We start from the raw sequence: 21,848 nt of genomic DNA, 5'->3' as shown, positions 1-21,848 counted from the left end.
GACCCACTCCAGTGTTCTTGCCTAGAGAATCCCCATGGACAGAGGAGCCTGGCGGCTACAGTCCATAGTATCACAAAGAGTTGGACGTGACTTAAGCGACTTATCACGCATGCACTTTGACAGGTAGTTTGGTGTTTTCTTACAAACCAAAAGATCTAACCATCTGATCTGCCAGTCCTGGTCCTAGGTATTTACCGAAAAGGGCTGAAAGCTTTCTTCCTCTAAACCTTGCACATGAGTATTTAGAACAGCTTTTATTCGTAGTCACCAAACTTGGGAACAACCAAGATATCCTTAAGTAGGGTGATGGATCAATAAGCAGTGGTACATCCAGATCATGGAATATTACTCAGCATTGAAATAAAATGAGCAGGGCCTTCCCTGGCAGTCCACTGATGAAGACTTCCCCTTCCAGTGCAGTGGGGTATGGGTTCAATGCTTGGTCAGGGAGCTAAGACCCCATATGCCTCACAATCAAAAAACCAAAACAAAACAAAAATAATATTGTAAGAAGCTCAATAAAGATTTTAAAAATGGTCCACATTAAAAAAAATCTTAAAAAAGAGAAATAAAATAAGCTATCAAGTCATGAACAGACATGTGAGAAATGAAAATGCATATTACTAAGTGGAGGAACGTTAGTGTGAAAAGGTTACGCGTGATATGATTCCAGCGGTGTCTGAGAAAGGCAAAACTTTGGAGACAATAAAAGGCTAGGGATTGCCAGGGATTTAGAGTGGGGAGGAGGAATAGGTGGGGGAACAGGGCATCGTTAGTACAGCGTAACTTCTCTCTGTAGTGAAGGATATGTATCCTTACCCGTACATTTGTCCAGACCCATAGAATGTACACGGAAATTGAACCTCATGTAAGTTACAGACTTTGGGTGATAATTATTTGTCTGGGTTCACCAGTGGTTACAAATACCCCACTTTGGAGTGGGTGCTGATGGTAGGAAAGATTAGACCTGTAGGGGCCGAGGAGTAAATGGGAAATCTCCGCACCTTACTCTCTCTGCTTTAAACCGAAAACTGCTCTACAAAAGTAAGTGAAGTCGATCAGTCTTGTCTGACTCTTTGGGACCCCATGGACTATAGCGTACCAGGCTCCTCCATCCATGGGATTTTCCAGGCAAGAGTACTGGAGTGGGGTGCCATTTCCTTCTCCAAAGGGTCTTCCCCACCCAGGAAACAAACCCAGGTCTCCCTCATTATAGGCAAATGCTTTACCGTCTGAGCCACCAGGGAAGTCCAAAAAAAAAAAAAGCAACCAGGAAAGTCCAAAAAAGTAAAGTCTAGAACCAAATAAAACCAATCTTTTCACATATAATGCACCCAGAACAGTTGCCTGCTAGATCAAAGAGAAAGTTTTTTTTTTTTTGTAATTTGAAGTTTTATTTTTTTCTTTTCTCAAAGTAAGAAATGTCTCTACATGGAAATCTAATAACTTGATTCTGTTTTGACAAAGATATTTATTAGAAGATTATTTTTTCCTAGTGGCAATCTGCAGATTAATTGGATAATTTTAGGTAAATCAAAGAGCCACGAGGACTGTTCTGTGGGAGCTATCTTGGTGTTCATGTAGGGACAATACTATTATCTAATAAAAGGCTGTATGCAATTATATCAGCTTTGTGGTAATTATATGGATATTTTAGTTGTTCAGTGTATTTAATTATGGAAGCGCCTATATTAAGTTTCAGTGGGGCAAGCTCCGACTGGATGAATGCCAAGAGACTTGTATATTTAATGTTCCACACGATGCATTTTCCTAGAGGCAGAGAGCAAATGAAAATTGCACAGAAGGGTTCCAAGACTGACTACCTTTCCTGTCTGCTTCCTTTTTAAAAATGTTTTTAATTAGAAGTTCCAGAGACAATTTTATCCTTAAAAAAAAAAAATCTTTATTTTAGTTCCTTTCAAGGAAAAAAGGTTAATATACATGGCTTTTAAAACTATTAACGCAACACAGAACTACATCAAGTAAAATGAATAGGTGGCCCCTCTCTGTCTGCAGCTTCAGTCCTCTGCCGTCCCCCTTGGCGCGAGGGGGTTCCCACTTACATGCTGGTTTGTGCTTTCCGTTTTCCTCTCCTTTGTTACCACAAATACTCCAGTTCATATGTGTGTGTTTTAAGGATGGACTCATATTCTACATTTTATTGAGTAAGTTGACTTTCTCACGTGGCGTGATTTCCTCCTTCGTAATCGTATTAAAAATTTATCTCACCCTTTGTAACAGCTGCATAATACTTCACAATGCAGGCACATCACAGTTCGTTCCTCCTTGCCCTCGTTGATAGCATTTAGATTATTTTTACTTTGGATTTGTTTGTTTTGTCTCTGAGTAAAGTAAGCATTGCAGTGATGAACACTTTTATCTATTTCTTTACTTCTGGTACTTTTTCTTTTGTTGGATAAGTTCCCAGAAAGGAAATAATTAGTGAAAGTTGCACAGATTTTTAAATTCAACCCAAATATTATCAACTTTTTAACCCCTAAGCATTGGACCAATTTTCAGTCTTCCCAACACTGTAAACTACCTGGCTAACATTGGATATCTGCAAGCTTTTAAAGCTCATTGAAGGCCAGCATGGCACGTGGTTATATTGCTGCTTTAATTTACATTTTCCTGACTGCTCGTAATAGGAGGTATCTTTCCTCCTGTGCAAATCACTGATGCACAGTCTTTCCATTTTCAATCAGTTTATCTTTTCTCTTATTAAATTGTAGGAATTCTTGGTACGCTACGTCTGTTCACCTTCGCCAGGTACACCTGTGTTATAAACACAGGCTGTCAATTGCCTTTTTGACTTTATCTGCACGATCTTATGCCTCATAAAAAGGTAATCTCTGAGTCATCACTTTTATTCTTGACACCAGAGCTCTTCCTCCCCATCTAGCTCTTATAAGAAGAGCCACTTCTATTTTCTTATAATAATTGATATTTTTTGCTTTATCTTTAAATTTTTAAAACTCACCTGGAATTTACTTTTTCCAAATTGAATATGAGATCTAGCATGCATTGTTTTTCTTGTAAAATGATATTCAATGGACTCAACACCATTTATTTACTGTTCTGCTCTTTCCACAAATATGTATGTGTGTGTGTGTGTGTGTGTGTGTGTGTGTGTGTGTGTGTTTTCCATAAGATGTTATGGAAAAACCCAAACAGAGTTTTTGGCCAATCTAATACATATGTGTATAGATATACACAGGCCTCCCTGGTGGCTCAGTGGTAAAGAATCTGCCCATAATGTAGGACATGCAGGTTTGATCCCTGGGTGGGGAAGATCCCCTGGAGAAGGAAATGGCAACTCACTCCAGTATTCTTGCCTGGGAAATCCCATGGACAGAGGAACCTGCCTGGCTACCGTCCATGGAGTCACGAGAGTTGGACACAACAACTAATCCACTACCACCTTGTGTGCGTGTGTGTGTGTGGTGTGTGACACACACACGTCCCATTTCTGCACTTGCAATTTGTTTCATTCCACTGTTTCCTGCTGTGTGTTAGAGTTTTGCTCACTGAGGCCCTTCAGCCTTGGTGTGATGTTGTGAAATAGCATAAGAATGACGAGAATCCCTACTTTAAGTTTTGCTCAGGTAACACTTGGGGTCAGAACCTTCTGAACTGTTGTACTAGCTAGTTTTCTGTTGGATACAAGCAGCAGAAACCCTACACAAGCTGATCTAAGCAGAAAGGAAGAATATGAACCTTCCAAACTGAGAACTCGAGGAATCGTTAAGGTCTACTGGATGCAGAAGGTCAGATGGTGTCACCAGGACCAGATCTTACTCTGTCACTGACCTCTGTCGTCGCCAAGTTTAGGTTGGCTCCGCCATTACCAAGGGTGAAGATGCTTGCTAACTGCCCCAGCTTTCTTTTCTCTGAACAGCCTCAGTGTGAAACGATGGGTTGATGCCCATCACTCAGAGCCATCCTCGTTGTCATGGAATGTGAGTTCCTCTGGAGCTAGGCTCACCGGCGTGCCCATGGTGAGCCAGGGTGGGGATGACGGCTGTACAGGAACCATGCGGACTGAGGGTTCGTCATCCCCAAGAGAAGGACTTTAAGAAAAATAAATAAATAAAACCTGTTACCGGAAGGAAGGGGGATGACCTCTTGATAATTCAGAACTAGTGGTGTTTACTACACCTGATGCACTGCAACTCAAACCACCACATTCTTTCTGGAAATCATTTAGTCCTTAAGTGGCATCCATGCTTCTGCTTTCTTGTCATTGTCACCAGCCTTTGATCAAATTCTAACCAGTGGGGTGAAGGTTACTCTTATCCAACGGCTTTAATTGCTGCTCCTGAATGTTGGTGTCCGGAGAAATGCCGTTAAAATAGCAGTGAGATACTATTTTTACATCTTAAGTTGGCAAAGATTAACAGGATCACTGGTAGCCAAAATTGGCATGACTTTGAGGTAATGAAATCCTCATATACGGATGGTAGGAATGTAATTTGGTATAACCTTTGAATATATATATATATATATGTCTATGTGTGTGTGTATGTTTATCCAACACAGCAGTACCTCTTATAAATTAATTCTATAGAACACACATTTCAGTTGATTTATTTTTGAAAATAGCCAGATCAGTGCACAAAGCATTATTTATAATGTCCAATTCGTATTCCAAATTTAATATGTATTAGAAGTGGACTGATTATAAAATTGCTGTCTAGCCAAGTATTGGCCTGACATTTAAAGGAAGGTCAATTATCCATTCTAACCACCCACACCCCAATTTTTCTAATGTAAAGAGAACAGCCCCGCCACATAGAGCTGGCCCTAAAAATCCCTGCCATGGTTAGTATTTTATGAAGGTTCACCCTAGAGTGGGTAGGTCACCTCTCTCGTGTTTTGATTACACCTTCCATATGGATTACAGATCATATTCAAAACATTAATTACTCTGCATCAGCATTAATCACTTCACTGAATATATTTCACCTTTTCTCCTTCCCGCAATGTTTGTTTAAGCCACGTCCACTGGATAGCATTGCATTAAAAAGAGGCAGTTCTGTATGGCAGAAGAACTTAGCCTCCAAGACAAAGATTCTGGGGTCAGTTCTGACAACATCATTCATTAGCTGTGTTACCTCCAGGCAAGTCCGTATGTTTTGTAAGATGTGTGCAGTAATCATAGTCTGTCACAGACAGCCTGACTGTCATAAACAGTAAACACTAGAGAGTATATGTAAAGTGTTCTATAAACTCTAAAACCCTGGTCACTTGTACAGTGCTGCTGCTGCTGCCGCTAAGTCGCTTCAGTCGTGTCCGACTCTGTGCGACTCCATAGACGGCAGCCCACCATGCTCCTCCGTCCCTGGGTTTCTCCAGGCGAGAACACTGGAGTGGCTTGCCATTTCCTTCTCCAATGCATGCATGCATGCTAAGTTGCTGCAGTTGTGTCCGACTCTATGCAACCCTATGGACAGCAGCCCACCAGGCTCCTCTGTCCACAGGATTCTCTAGGCAAAAACACTGGAGTAGGGTGTCAGTTCCTTCTCCATGCACAATGCTGCTTCCATGCAATTACCTTTTATGATTACTTTTAATCCCTTTCCTCACAATTTTTTACGAGTAAATTTTTACCCAAACAAAGCAGTTGTCTTATACCTTATATGTTTGCAGAATGAAGCTCAGTAGGTTATTTGGGAAAACAAAAAGTGGTGGAGTGAGTTATGTTGTTGGCTATTTAGTTGTTTTCTTTGATGGGGGGAAGGGCGAAGGTTTTTTCCTCCCTGAATCTTCTGTGCATAAATATTCTTTATTTTGACTATATAGATGAGCTTGTAAGGGTCACGATAATCCAGTGGATTTAATTCTTGGATCCCTTTCATTTTCTTTTCTGTACTGAATGAATTTGGTGGTTGGACTCAGTCCTTGAGTTCATAGGACTCAATTTCAAAGTTTACATAGGAAGTAAAAAGGTAGCCACCTCACTTGTGCTTTTAATGTACATTTAGACCAGAGCCTTCTCACTCCTGGAAATAAATATATGTCCTTAAGTGATAGTATTGGCATGCAGCCATGCTCAGATGTTTCCATATTGTCTGTGGTTATTTTGTGCTGAGAAGATAGCTCTGAGTAGTTTGCATCAGAATCCAGATGGCCCACAAAGCAGAAAATATTTACTATCTAGACCTTTACCAAAAAAAGTTTGCTGATTCCAGATTTAGACTGAAGTTAGAAATAAGTCCTTATTATATAAATATAGATATATTTCAAATTTTATGTATATTTCAAATTATATATGTATATATATTTGTGGGTGAATTAGGATATGTGTGTGTGTGTGTGTGTGTGTGTGTATATATATATATATATATATATATATATATATATATCCTTTAAACTTTCTAGCAAATCCTTAGCTCAACCAGAAAAGGATCTAAAAAAATTCAGCACCATCAGTGTCTATTATCTTGAGAATATCTTAACATCATTAGCTTATTTTTCAAACATCTAAAAATGCCTACTCTACCCTAGTTTTTCTGCTTGGTACCTTAACATATGTTATTTAACTTTACAATCCTCCCAGCAACCATCTCAATGGGTTGGTATTAAACCCGTTTTTGAGGTGAGGAAGCAGGTGTTTGGGAAGATTTTTAAATAAACTTGCCAAATTTCTTAGAACTCCCCAGAGCCAGATTTCAAACTCAGTCGTGTCTGAATTCAAGCCGACAGCTGTGGGGCTGTGAGATGACTGGATATGGCATCTCTCCTCTTCTCCTGTTCCAATTCCACCAGAGGAATCTCTCGTGGGGGGTCACAGGGATACACACTGGGCCAAATGCGCACCCAAGAGGCTCGAGTCTGAGTTCCATCCTTTTGATTACCCGTCTAAGGTATTTTTCTCCGGTTTATTGGGAAGCAACTGACAGACGTCACTGTGGAAGTTTGAGGTGTACAGACTGGTGATTTGATGCGTATATATTGTGAAATGACCCCTACAGTGAATTAGGTAGCATCCATCTTCTCTTCTGGATAGAATAAAACAGAAAAGAAAGAAAAAAAGGAAACAGCTTTGCCTTGTGATGAGAGCTCTTAGGATTTACTCTCTTAACAGCTTTCCTATGTATCACACAGCGGTGTTGGCTATACTTAACAACATGGTGTATGTCATATCCCGAGTACTTGTTTGCCTCCTAACTGGAAGTTTGTGTCATTTGAACACGTCCCTCTAACTCCCCCTCCCCTACCCTTCCCCTCTGTAAACCTCAAGCCTCATCTCTTTTTCTATGAGAAAAAGACTTCTCTCTCTCTTTTTAAAGATTCAACATATAAGCAAGATCATGCAGTGATTCTCTCTGATTCTTTTTGCTTAGCATAATGCCCTCAAGATTCATCCGTGCTGTCACAAGTAGTAGGAGTTCCTCATTTTTTATGGCTGAATAATAATCCATTGTGTGTGTGTGTATACATGCATATGTAAAACTTATGTATATGTAAAACATATGTAAAACTTCTTCATCCCTTCATCCACCAGTGGACACTTGGGTTGTTCTCATGGCTCATACGGTAAAGAACCCTCCTGCCAAGCAGGAGATGTGAGTTTGATCCCTGAATCAGAAGATCCCCTGGAGTAGGAAATGGCAACCTGCTCCAGCATTCTTGCCTGGAAAAATCCCGTGACACGGGCAGAGGAACCTGGTAGATAGGACATGACTTAGTGGCAAAGCAGCAACACAGTCGATTTATAATGCTGTGTTGATTTCAGGTGTACAGCAAAGAGAATCAGATTCACACACACACATATCACTCTTTTTCAGATTCTTTTCCCATATAGGCCATCACAGAGTGCTGTGTAGAGTTCCCTGTGCTATACAGTAGGTCCTTATTAGTTATCTATTTTATATATAGTAGTGTGTATCTTATTGCCTCTTCAGGAGACCAACACAGTCAAGATTTTCTCTAGATCTGAAATGGTTTTCCTTCTTTGATTAAGTGACAGATGAGATGGTTTGCTTTTAGAGGTCATGCTCTGTGGAAAAGACCTAGCTTTATGAACGAGACTGGAGCTTTAAGAACGAGACTGGAGCTTTAAGAAAGAGATGGGTGCTGGGGGAGAAGGGTGGCATGTGCTCCGAGGGGAGAGCCCTGAGGACCAGGGGATGGCTGGTTCCCATCTGCTGTTTCAGGCTCCCTCACCAGCAGATGAGCGCTGCCTTGGACACCTGTGGAACGTGGGCAGTCTTCATATGGGTTTCTCTTTCTTTTTTTCCTTCAGTTCAGTTCAGTTCAGTTACGCAGTTGTGTCTGACTCTTTGCAACCCCATGGACTGCAGCACGCCAGGCCTCCCTATCCATCACCAACTCCCAGAGTTTACTCAAACTCATGTCCAAGAGTTGGTGATGCCATCCAACCATCTCATCCTCTGTCATCCCCTTCTCCTCCTGCCTTCAATCCCTCCTAGCATCAGGGTCTTTTCTAATGAGTCAGTTCTTCACATCAGGTGGCCACAGTATTGGAGTTTCAGCTTCAGCATCAGTCTTTCCAATGAACATTTAGGACTGATTTTCTTTAGGATGGACTGGTTGGATCACCTTGCAGTCCAAGGGACTCTCAAATCTCCAACACCACAGTTCAAAAGCATCAATTCTTTGGTGCTCAGCTTTGTTTATGGTCCACTTCTCATATCCATAGATGACTACTGGAAAAACTATAGTTTTGAATAGACTGAACTTTGTTGGCAAATTAATGCCTCTGCTTTTTAATATGCTGTCTAGATGTGTCATAGTTTTTTTTTTCCAAGGAGCCAACATCTTTTTAACTTCATGGCTTCTACACAAAGTAAGTTTGTTTTCTTACCTTCCCACATTTCAGTTGAATGGAAAACCTTTGAGTGAGATTCCAGTGTGACTCTTTAGAACTGGAGTTCTGAGCTTCCTGTGGGAAGAATCACACCCACGTCCGCAAGTACCCTTTTATCCCAGGCTCCCTGGGTGGGAGTAGGAAACTCTCCACCGGTCCATCAAGACCTAGAGTAGCAGAGGAGACCCTCATAATCCTGGACTGTGTCTCAGGAGGTTTAGTGGTGGTTTAGTCACTAAGTCATGTCAGACCCTCACAACCCCATGGACTCTAGCCCATCAGGCTCCACTGTCTATGGGATGTCCCAGGCAAGACTACTGGAGTGGGTTGCCATTTCCTTCTCCAGGGGATCTTCCAGACTCAGAGATCGAACCCTTGTCTCCTGCACTGCAGGTGATCTCCTGCATTGCAAGAAGATTCTTCACCTTTGAGCCACCAGGGGAGCCTAAACAGCCCAGTTAACCAAAGAATGCTCCATTTCTTCCTCACACTTGGCACACAGTAAGCCCTGTAGTTAGCAAACACTCATTAAGCATTTACTTTGTGCCTGGCAAACAGACATCTGTTTAGTGAATGCTTTATTATTCTATTATCATTCATTCTAGATGTCCCTATGTAGAAACCTGATTTAAACACTGTCTACAGCTGAAATTCCTGCATCCGGGTAGGGCTGAGTGCTTTAGAGGCCGTATCTCATTGGACGTTCAGTGGTTGTAGAAGAGTGGGTTTGTTCAAAAGGTAACGTTTGATCCAGATGGTGATAGTAACAGTTTGTCAGTACTTGGATCCAGTCACCACAGTTCATCTTACTGGTTGTAAACTAGTCAAAAATATTAAATTCATGACTGTGTTGTTACAGGGCTTCCCGGGTGGCACAGCAGTAAAGAATCTGCCTTGCAATGCAGGAGATGTGGGTTCCAGCCCTGGGTTGAGAAGATCCCCTGGAGAAGGGAATGGCACCCCACTCCAGTATTCTTGCCTGGGAAATCCCATGGACAGAGCAGCCTGGCGGGCAACAGTCCAAAGGGTCGCAAACATGACTGAGCATGTACGTGTGCCCCATGTTGTTACAGGAAATCACAGATAAGGCACAATCCCGTCTTCTATATATTTATTCAAACTCATTTTAGGGTTTAAAATGAAACACATTTTAGGGTTTAGCAACTGTATCCTAGTGTGTTACCTTGGACGTTAAAGTACCAAATATCAGAGTCTATCTATTCTTCCAAGATCGTCTATGTCTGTGGCATCATCTCTCTGTGCTCATGGCTTCCAGATGGTCCTCAGACTCTCCGGTTTTAGACCTATTCATCCAAAAATGGGCCTCTTATCTTTCCCAAATCTTTTTGTAATTCTTCTGAACTTAGTGATGGGCGGCACTGGTCAGTCAATAACTTGTAACAGATCCATGAATTGGTCTTGACTTTTTGGCCTCTTTCAATTCCTTTTTGTAAGTCACCACTATACATGCATATATTTTCCAGTCATTCGACAAGTCCTGTCAGTTCTATTTATCAAACATTTACCAAATTCTTGCTTTCCATCATGTCCTTGTTGCCACGTCTTCTTTTGCACAAACCCTCGTCATCTTTCGGTCTGAAATAGAAGAAGAGTCTCTAATGGATCTCCCTACTTCCTGTGGTCCTTTTCCATATTCCCAATGGAATGGCTTTTCTGTTCCACTTTATTATAGAAAAAATGGAGTCTAAACCACTTAGAATTGCAAACAGACCCTTTGTTATCTGACCTGTTCCTGCTTTTCCAGCCTGGACATTCCCCCCTCTGCCCCACCCCCCCATCCCCCCCGCCAATCAACTCACACTGTCACACCTCCGCTCCTTTGCTTAAGTTGTTTCCTCTGGTTAAAATGCCTTCCCCCCATGACTATGTTGAACAGACTCCTCTGCATCCTTCAAAACCCAACCTAAGAATCTCCATCTTAGTGGATTCTCTCAAACCTGCCTTCTGCCTTTAGGCAGAGAAAGAAGCTTCCTCTACTCAGCAGAGACACAGCACGCTGTACTCTGTCTCACTTATTCCAGTAATTATATACTGTTTTACATGATAACATTTGTTTGTATCTGTCTTCCTCAATACACTTATTTAGCTTTGTCTCTCCAGGACTGACAAAGACTTTACAATTCACATATAGAATTCAGTGGGCAGTCACGTATGTAATGTTAGAAGAATGAGTCAATCAGTTACATTTTTGATGTTATTCTTAGATACGAAGACATCTTCATGCTTGCAATTGGAAAGAAAAAAATTTAAACTAACCAAGCCTCTAGTGTCAGAGAATTCATATTTATTTTAGCACTCAGTGTTTAAATTGCATTTCTGACAGCCTGGCCCACCGGCTATGCTTCACGAAAGATCGTGAGGCTCAGGGAAGAGGCGTATTCATCTCAGCATTGGGATATTTTGCTTTTCTGCAAAGCAAAGGGACCTGGGGACTCCTTTGCAGGCTGGCCATGTCCTGTGCAATCCCAACTGTGTCTGGAGATGCTAGCAGGGATGGAGGGTGTGGTTGGGACTTGGTGGGGAGTCGGGTTGCATCAGAAGCACAGAGGGGAAGGGAAGGAATAGAGAACTAAGGCAGAAAGCTTTCCGTGACCACGGCAACCACTCCCCCATCTCTGTCTTCCTCTGGGCCAACAGACTCTTGTTTCTGTTTATCTGTCTTCCCCTCCTTCCTCCTAGTTCTTTTTAGAGGTCACCTCTCTTGTATCCCTCCATGAAGTGTTCCTCTTTCCTACTTATCAGACTCTTCCCTGGTGGCTCAGTGGGCAAAGAATCTGCCTTCAGTGCTTTAGACACAGGAGACACAGGTTCGATCCCTGGGTCAAGAATATCCCCTGGAGGAGGGCATGGCAACCCACTCCGGTATTCTTGCCTGGAGAATCCTACGGACAGAGGAGCCTGATGGGCTACAGTCCATGGGGTCGCAGAGAGTTAGACACGACTGAAGCGACTGAGCAGGTCTGCACCGTGAAATCTACCTGGCTTTCTGAATCCAGCTGTGGGAGTTCACTGCTCCACTCTTTCCCAATTCTGTAAGGCTTTTTAGGAAAGACCCTGATTTGACCAGTCTTTCCATTCCCTAATCCTACAGTTGAAGGACACCCTCGAGCATGTGAGATTTCTAGCACTGTTCTGTCCTGTGATCAGACCAAATCAAGTCAGTGGAATTAGCTGTCCTGATCTATCTCCTTGTTCCCTTTGTAGGATGAGAGGATTTGAGGCCAAGTGTGATCAGTAATCTCTTTGATGCCCTTTTGTTCTCTACACTGTTTATCCAATTTCCAGTTTAGGCAATTCAAGAGGAAATTATCTTACAGAAGATAGGATGATCATCTAGGGATATCTCCAAGCAAACCTCTTCCATCTTCACTATGTCCATGCTGATGTAACCTGTAGAAATACCCACAATATCCCTCTCCCCCTTGTAAGGGAAGAAAAGTCTTTCCTCCTACCTGTCTTATGGTCTCTGACAGGGGCCCCATAAAACGGATTGATGAAAGACAGATGAACAAGAGAGCAGTGTACGAATTTATTTAACGTAAGTTTTGTGTGGCTCCAGAGCCTTCTTAAGGAAATGAGGACATGAAGAAGCTTGAGCATTTTATGTTAGCTTTGATAAAGAGTGGACAGTCACGGGGGGAAAATGATCAGACAAAGTGATGTGAGCTGAGGGTGACAATCAGGGGATCTGGCAAAGCTTGTTCATTCGGATTGCTCTTCCACCCCCTCCGTCTTGTAAGAAAAGGACCTCTCCCCTGAGAGCTCATGACCTGTTTCAGGGGAGGTAAGGTGAGGAGAAGGTCAGACGGAAAATCCTTCCTAAATCAACTCTTTCTCAAATTCCTTCTGTTTAAAATACTCGAAATGCCAAGATGCCATCTTTTGAAGTAGCATATTCTAAGCCCCATTTCTACCTCCTCCAATCTTCTTCTTCAAAAAAGAAAAAAAAAATATTTATTTGGCTGTGCCCAGTCTTCACTGTGGCATGCCAGCTCTTAGTTGCAGGACGTGGGATCTAGTTCCTTGAACGGGGTGGTAGGGGTGGGGGGAACCCAGGCCCCCTGCTTTGGGAGCACAGAGTCTTAACCACTGAGCCACCAGGGAAGTCCCTCCCTCAATCTGCAGCTCCAGGAGGCCTTGTAGTATCTGAAAGGAGAATTTCCCTCCAGTGTCTTAGCTCTCACAGTTCTTAACCTGAATCTCAGTCCTGGTTCTACCTACCTGTCTCCTTTGCGTTCTGAGTGGGGTTCTTGGCCGGTGAGTTTTGTGCTTGACAGGGCATATCAGATGCTGTGTCCTCAATAAGGTTTTCAATGAAACAAAAGCAGGAAGCTGAACCATGTAATAAGAAACCCTAGGAACCCAAGAGTCTTGTCTATGGCTTCTGCCCGCTTGCTTCCTCATTTCATTGCAAGGTTCATTTCCTACATAGAATCATCTGTTGCAATGTCTCATTCCCTTGTTTGTCATCTTTCTTCCCCCCCGAACATAAGCTCGGTGAAGGCTAGGACTCTGTCCGTCTCTTTTACCTAACATACTATTGAAAACAAACAGTCATCGTAGAAATAAGCCAAGACCAACCAAATGAGAACAAGCAAAGGCAGTTTACTCAAATCTTGCTATCGCAAGGGAGTAAGCCACCATCAGGCCACTAGTGTTTTAGCAGAAGCTCAAAGGTAGAGGGTGAGAGAGGTCTTTCGAGGGACAATGAGAAGGTTCCAGCGATGTCCTGATCGGCAGGGGGCAAATGGTTGTCCTGGGGAAGCTGGAGGTGGAACAGTAAGAAGCAGGACCATTCCTGGGCCTGGTGTTGTCATTTTTGTTGTTTAATTACTGAGTCACATCCCACTCTTTCGACCCCATGAATTATAGCCCGCCAGGCTCCTCTGTCCATGGAATTCTCAAGGCAAGAATACTGGAGTGGGTTGCCGTTTCCTTCTCTACTGTGCCCGGTGAAAGGTGCATATTTCACTTTCTCTGGTTGTCCTGAAGTTGACAATGGGGACAAATATTAGAGGTGCCCATTACTTATCAAGTCTAGGCTGTTTTTTGAAACAATTGTTACAGGGGTTCTTGTTGGGCTTTCTGAATTGATTTATTGGAGCTGATGGTCTGACTTCCTACAGGTGTGATTTGTGGTTAGCAGCCTGGCTTCCTGGGTTGTCGGCTGGAGATACGAGTTGGTTTCCTGGACTGGCTGCTGAGAAGATTTAGGGTCCAAGTTCCATTTGTATATGCATGGCCTGGCTGTTTCCCACGTGTGTATTCAGTCTTCCTTTGTCGATAGGAGGAAGGAAAGCAAGGTGGGGAGGGACGACGGAGGTCAGACTCTTACCCAGATTTCGTTCTGGACGCTTCATGTCAAGGACCAACTCATCGCAGAGCCAACAGCTCCCAGGAGCACCCACCTTTGAATCACATCCACTAGTCCCAGGCTGGAGCCCAGTGAAGAAAGGAACTCTTTTCCTGTCAGTCGGCCAAACAAGAGCCAAGGCTTTTGAGGAGGCACTTAAAGAATTTTCAGTTCGCAGTTGTGCAGAAGCTGTTGTTCAGGTAATTTAACATTGATTTTAGTTTAAAAGGCAATTAAGATAAAATGAGCAGCCACTAGCCACTTAGGTTAAATAAGCTCAGATTTAAATTGTTCCCCATTACCACCTTTGTTTGTGATGTTTGCGCTCTTTTATGCTAATTTAACATGCAATCATGTGGTGGTCCAGTTGGGGCAGGTGGATGGAAGAGGGAACCAAGCCATTATTATTGAAAGAGGAACAAACTGGCCCCAAATTGTTCCTAAGATAAGTGCAAAAGTGTTAGTCACTCAGTTGTGTCTTTTTGTGACCCCATGGATGGTAGTCACCAAGCTCCACTGTCCATAGAATTCTCCAGGCAAGAATTCTGGAGCAGTTAGCCATTCCCTTCTCCAGGGGATCTTTCCAACCCAAGGATCGAACCCGGGTCTCCTGTGTCTCCTGCATTGCAGGCGGATTTTTTTTTTTTTTTTTTTTTTTACCATCTGAGCCACCAGGGAAGCCCTCCTAAGATGGGATGGGTTCTCTTTTATATCACTCCTGGGAATGTGGATTTGTATAAAAGTCAGGGTCCTGGTTTCCTATGCCTGAAAAGCTAGAAATGGTGCCCACTGGTTGACTCATCAATTTCACTTCAAGATATTTACCCTGACATATCGAACAAGGGGCAGTTCATGAAGCTATGGGCAGAGATGTTCGCTTCAGTGTTATTTAACATAGAGTGAAAAGGAATCTTGCATCACAGTGCGATATCAAAATTGAAGTTATCATTCTTTTTTAGTGGCAGAAAATCTTGATATATTGCAAAGCACAAAACTATTATAAGGCAGTTTATATGATACAATGTCTCCTGTGTGCTTATGATTTTTTAGTTACATATGCAGTGGAAAATGGACTGGACAGATTTGTAACAAAATATTACATGTGGCTCTCTTTCCATGATAAAATATGAGTGACATTTTCCCCTGTGCTTTTCCAGTTTTTTACAGCTTTCCACAATAAACACACACTGGAGTTTTATTTATTTTTTGAGCTCTCTTTAAAGATTTTATTATTGGCATATAATTGCTTTACAATGTTGGATTATTTCTGCTGCACAACAAGGTGAATTGGCTATGTGTATAGACATATCCCCTATCTCTTAGATCTCTGGTCTAATTACAAAACACACTGAAAACAATACATGTTTGTGATAATGCTATTAAAGAATTCAGTGCTATGCTTGATGCATGCCACATCAAGGATGAAGTTCTGCGTACGTGTTAGGAGGAAGAATGCACGTTCAGTAGCAATAATTCTGTTTCTTGCTCCCAGAAAGGTTGCTGAGCCTCATTAAAAAAAGGTCGTTCACCTGGCCCTAGTGAAAAGGTGGAAGGCGAGCCATTCTATAGAGCAGGCTTCTGAAACATGCCCGAGTGATTCATGGATTTGTCTATTCGGAAATGTGGCCATTCACCAGCAACCAGTGTTGAGCTAATGGGATCCATTTAGGAATATAACCACAACAGGTCCACCATAAATCGCCTGCTCTCCCATCTCAATATGCTTCATTAAGCTCACCTTTCCTGATGCGACTAGATTATTAGATGTCAGGACGAAGAAAATCATTAGGTCCCACTGTTCCAATCCTCCAGAGCACCAATGTGGTTGCTATGTAATTTTATTTTATTTTTTCAGATAGAACCTGCTTTATGCCTTCCTATGGGAAAATATTTTCAAACCAGTAAAGAAGCAATATTACTGTATTGTGAGGCGTATCTCAGTAGGTCATTACCATAACTTCTAGCAGAAAGGATAATCTATGTCGCATTTTACTTCAAGGATAAGATTGATTTTTATAAAAATCTTTAGTGCGTTGAGGCTTAGCAATTTTTTTTTTCTATGAGGAAGCAATTAGATACTGGAGTTTTCCAGAAATGTTAGGTGAGAATAAAAGCCAAACCCTGGTTTTTTTAAAGAAAAGATCATCATTCAACATTTGAAGAGAAAAGGCAGTTTCTCGGTGAGAAAATGATATTGGCACAATGACAGTCATTACCTCTCACACGGCCAGGTGTCCGCCGTTTTCTTACATTTACATCTCCCCGGAAAACTGACAAAAACGTGATCCAACAAAGAAGAATATAATAAGCACCTGTATTTCTACCACCAAGAACTGCCATTTTGAATGAGCCTTTTTCCTAGGATGTGTATCTACACACATGTAGATAAACACACGTGTGTATGCTCGGTCACTTCAGTCATGTCTGACTCTTTGCGACCCCATGGACTGTAGCCTGTCAGGCTCCTCTGTCCATGGGATTCTCCAGGCATGAATACTGGAGCGGGTTGCCGTGCCCTCCTCCGGGGGATCCTCCCAATCCAGGGATTGAACCTGCATCTCTTACATCTCCTGCATTGGCAGGCAGGTCATTTACCACTAGGGCCACCTGAGAAGCCCAGACACACACACACACGCACGCACACACACACACACACACACAAAATGGAATAACAAGCCATGAATATGTATATAAATCTAGAAATGTATATCTTTAAAGGTTATATATATATATATATATATGTAAGTAAGTGTTAGTCACTCAGTCGTGCCCGACTCTTTGCGACCCCATGGACTGCAGCCCACCAGGCTCCTCTGTCCATGAGATTTTCCAGGCAAGGATACTGGAGTGGGTTGCCATTTCCTTCTCCAGGGCATCTTCCCAACCCAGGGATCGAACCCTGGTCTCCTGCACTGCAGGCAGATTCTTTACCAAGAGAGCTACAAGGGAAGCCTTTACTTTAAAAAGTATATATATATGTGTGTATATATACACATATATATAATGGAGCTTTCCTGGTGGCTCATACGGTAAAGAATCTTCCTGTGATGCAGGAAATCTGGGTTCGATCCCTGGGTCCAGAAGATCCCCTGGAGAAGAAAATAGCTACCCACTCCAGCATTCTTGCCTGGAAAGTCCCATGGAAAGAGGAGCCTGGTGGGCAGCAGTCCATGGGGTCACAAAGAGTTGGACAAAACTGAGTGACTCATATATATCTTTAAAAGTTTTCCATATATATATAACACATATTACCTTTAATAAAAGTATGAAGCCAAAATATGTAAATATTCTTTTAAAGGAGAACTATAATTCTGTCAACTTCAGCCACTGACCTGAGTATTTAGTTCCTTTCCCCATAGTTAAAGTTATGAATCTGGTGCCACCCTTCTAGGCCAAGGATCAGCACAGCAAATTTTCTATAAAAGGTTCCATAGTAAGTATTTCAGGCTCTGTGGGCCACTGGGTCTCTGTTAGAACCACCTGGCCCTGCAGTTGGAGAACAGAAACAATCATAGTCAGGGTGTCAGCAAATGGACGCAGCCATGTTCCAATAAAACATCACTCATGGACATTGAATTTCCTACTTTTCCTATTTTTTAAAATGTTTGTCTCAATTTTTCTAAACTTTAAAATGTAAAAACCATTCTCAGTTGGTAGGCTGTACAAAAACAGTGATCAGTAACCCAGCTTCTGGTTCTTCTTTTATATCTCCACAGACATTTCTGTATCTCCAGATAATAATATCTGTAATATTATTTCATTTGTGCGTTTTCTTTTATGAATGGTATTGTACTGTATGAATCATCTAAAAGGTGTATTTTTAACTCAGCAAAGTTTTTACTAAAGAATATATATATATATGTTGTATTATGTAGTATGTATAGATACCTTATATACATGTACACATACCTGTGTCTGCCTAGCTATAGATTATTCCTAAATAACTGTTATTTCTTTTCTTAGTTATTTCTTTTCACTGCTACATAGTATTCCATCACAGGATATATCATGTATTTGATGCCAGTGGGCATTTAGTTGATCATTTCTTTCCTATTACAAATAGTAGTGTGGTTATATCCGTACACACTTATGCATGTATTTGTCAGGGCGGGCATTAGGAACAAAATTGCTTGGTTATGGGGAGTACACCTTTTCCATTTTAATTGTTCTTGTGCAGTCACTAAGTTGTGTCCGACTCTTTGCAACCCCCTAGACTTCAGCACAGGCTTCCCTGTCCTTCACTATCTCCTGGAGCTTGCTCAAACTCATGTCCATTGAGTCAGTGATGCCATCCAACCATCTCATCCTCTGTCACCCCCTTCTCCTCTTGTCCTCAATGTTTCCCAGCATCAGGGTCTTTTCCAATGAGTTGTCTCTTTGCATCAGGTGGCTAAAGTATTGAAATTTTAGCTTCAGTCCCTCCAATGAATATTCAGGGTTGATTTCCTTTAGGATTGACTGGTTTTATCTCCTTGCCATCCAAGGGCCTGTCAAGAGTCTTCTCCAGCACCACAGTTCGAAAGCATCAATTCTTCAATGCTCAGCCTTTTTTAGATCCAACTCTCACTTCCATACATGACTATTGGAAGAGCCCTACACTCCCTGATTACTTTAACAGTTAATTTCCAATGTAAGCACATATTATTCTCTGGACATGGTTTTCAACAGCATCAGGTGAAATGGCAAAACATTAAGTATTATTTTATTAGACACTAGTAAATAAGTTTCCAGAGGGATGATACCAATGTACCCTTCCCCCAGGGAGGTGTCCCCTCATTCTTGATCTGGGCGGGGGGGGGGGTGGCGGGGGACGGGGCTTTGTTTATCACCGTTTTTTTCTTTTAATTAATTTATTTTTTTATTGGAGGATAATTGCTTTACAGAATTTTGCTGTTTTCTGTCAAACCTCAACCTGAATCAGCCATAGGTGAACATATATCCCCTCCCTTTTGAGCCCCTCTCCCATCTCCCTCCCCAGCCACTCCTCTGGGTTGATACAGAGCCCCTGTTTGAGTTTCCTGAGCCATACAGCAAATTCCCATTGGCTATCTATTTTACATATGGTAATGTAAGTTTCCATGTTACTCTTTCCATACATCTCACCCTCTCCCCATGTCCCTTAGTCTATTTTCCATCTCTGTTTCTCCACTGCTGCCCTGTAAATAATTCTTCAGTACCATTTGTCTAGATTCCATTGCTTGTGGAGTCAGAGTGAGGAAACAGCGTCCGCTCTGGACCATCTTGTCATGTTGCCCCAGATGCTCATGTGGACCTTGAAGTCCCTTTGGGTGCGTACAAATATTGTTCTGACTCTTCACCGGGGCACTTACACATGAGAATAGCAATTTATATCAATAACCGGGTTGGGCAACATCTGCCAAGGTTGTCACACTCTGTGATTAAATGACCATATGTGCCAGGGAACACGGGGACGATGGGACTGTAATTAGGGTTTGCTGTCTTTCCACCCACCATCCCCACCATCCGTAACTTCAAATAACCTTGCTTTTGTGAACTGATTTGTGAATCAGATTATTCCACGGAGACTGGTAGTTTTTTTCCGTGATAATCATACTTGATATTTGTATATCTCTACAACTACACAGGGTTCTGATTAAACAGAAGTCTAGAAACCTTTTGCCATTTTACCTGATTCCATTGAAAACCATGTCCAGAGGATAGTATGTGCTTATATTAGGAGTCAGCTGTTCAAATAATCAGGGTATGTATGTATTTTGCACTGCATTGTCACCGTAAAAGAGAGTTTTACTTAATGTTATCTTAGCATCTTTCAATGCAACTGCCTCCAAGAAAAGCAGGCAGAGAAAACACACATAAACTTCTCTTAAGTTCACAAGGAGCAAGTTAAACACTACATGAATGCAATATTAAAAACACCCTTAATGCATAAGAAGGAAAAAAAAAACCCTCCTCATTTTGTTACTGGTGTGACAGAGATGGATGATGGTTATGTAAGGACTTGGCATGTTAAAAAAAAAAAAAAAAACCTGGAAATATTGCCGCTAGTTGTAGAGCTGTGATAAATGTGAAAATAAATATTTGAAGGATTTATTAACATTTTAAAATTTGCTTACTGATATATAAAATCCTACTCAGTTGTGCACAAGGCCTTTAATGAAAATAAACTCTCCAAGAAGTTGACAGAGGAAACTGATGATTATCTCACCGTTAATCACATGTAGTATATCTGTATGATACTCTAGAACTCATTTAGATTCCACCCCTTCAAGAAACAGTTGCTTTGAAGAGAAGCAAGTCCATCTTAGTGCATGTAGCTGGCCATTCTGATTGTGAAGTAAATGAAGAAACAAAACTCACTTCCCCTATCAATGGATGGTTTAGTCTCTACCCAAAGCTATGGCTTAGACTGGGAATAGCTGAGCTGGGGGTAGTTAGAAGCTCTTGCAACTCATTTCATTTAATAAGAAAAAAAAAATCATATACCTATGAAGACTTTTGAAAACAAAAAAGAGGAAATTTGCTTTCATTCCACTATTATCCAAGGTCAATATATTTTAGAAGGTGGTCGATGAAGTTCAACAGGACTTAATATGTATTTTCCATTTCAAAGCAGGCTCGAACTTCAGAGCATCTTCATTTACTACATAATGTGTAAGACTGGAGATTGCAAAGCTGTAACTACTACCACTAAAAAAAAAAAAAAAAAAGGACAACCACTTCTGGGAGGAAACACGGAGGAAAAGTTCAGCAGCAGCGCTGGGGGTAGGGAGCGGTGAGATTTCCAGGTTTTGTTAGTGTTTATACATGAAGTAGCACATCGGCAGTCATGAATACTGTCCCGTGGACGTTCTGAATAACGGAGGAGTTAGTGTAAGTAACTGGAAGTGCTTATATCCTGCCTTTAGACATTTCTCCGCTCGTGAGTTAAAATTGGTTGTCAAGGGTGGACTCGGAGGACCCTGCAAGGTGCCCTAGTCTGTCATGTGGTACATATTTAATGCTTGAAAGAACAAGGGAAGGGACACGTGCAGGGGAGCGGGAGGGAGGGAGAGAAGCGAGGGACCGCCGCCAGCTCCGGGAGGCCGCCAGCTCGGGGAGGCGCGGAGGCGGGACCCACGCAGCCTCCATCCCCGGGGCTGCGAGACTTTGCAGAACCATCGGGGCGTCCAATTTGGCCAGGGTTTTTTTTGGCGCCGAGGCCGAGGACGCGCGGGCAGCTGGGCTGGGGCGCTGGCAGCATCCCCGGTACCTCGGTGGCCTCCCTTTTGTGTGCGTCCCCTGCGTTGATTGCCTCCTCGCTCGGGCTGCTCGCTCCCGGCGCGCTCTGCACCTGCTGGCGGCGGTGTCAGGCTGCCAGGCGGCCTGGGCGAGCGAGCGCGGAGGCTCGGGCGCGCACGACAGATGACTGGAGTCATTTACATTGCTAGCACGTGGGTGCCGCTTGCTGTCGCCTCGGACTTTTCCCGTGCGTTCTCCCGGGGAGGAAGCAGGAGACACTTTGCAGCCGACAATGAAATCTTGGCAGCTAATTGCAGTCGTGGGAGATGCCCTTCAGGTAAGGCGAGCGAAGAAGGCTCTGAACGCTGGCGGGGACGCGAGGATAGCGGGAGACCAGGGCAAGCTGCATGGAGAGGAGGCGGTGTCTACCGAGGCTTCCCG

The 21,848-nt window shown here is 42.5% G+C and overlaps 1 protein-coding gene across 4 annotated transcripts in view; it reads left to right on the top strand.

The window, feature by feature from the left end:
* Nucleotides 1–21,848, top strand: part of RBFOX1 (RNA binding fox-1 homolog 1) — a 2,446,597-nt gene that overhangs the window by 1,150,432 nt on the left and 1,274,317 nt on the right. The window contains exon 1 of one of the 4 annotated variants that reach the window (XM_086375900.1): nucleotides 21,509–21,744. The exons of 2 other annotated variants lie outside the window; for them this stretch is intronic. In XM_086375900.1, the coding sequence (XP_086232026.1) occupies nucleotides 21,700–21,744 (45 nt within the window). In that variant the 5' untranslated portion in view covers nucleotides 21,509–21,699. Of the gene's footprint in view, nucleotides 1–21,508; nucleotides 21,745–21,848 lie in introns of those variants that run through there. One more of the 4 variants, XM_086375889.1, reaches the window with a different exon arrangement.

The sequence above is a fragment of the Bos grunniens genome, chromosome 25, assembly GCF_055505025.1.
Source record: "Bos grunniens cultivar Pamir isolate PY7600 chromosome 25, Bosgru_T2T1.0, whole genome shotgun sequence".
Classification (NCBI taxonomy): domain Eukaryota; kingdom Metazoa; phylum Chordata; class Mammalia; order Artiodactyla; family Bovidae; genus Bos; species Bos grunniens.
The sequence above is the reverse complement of the archived record's forward strand: the minus strand, read 5'-3'. Positions and strand labels throughout refer to the sequence as shown.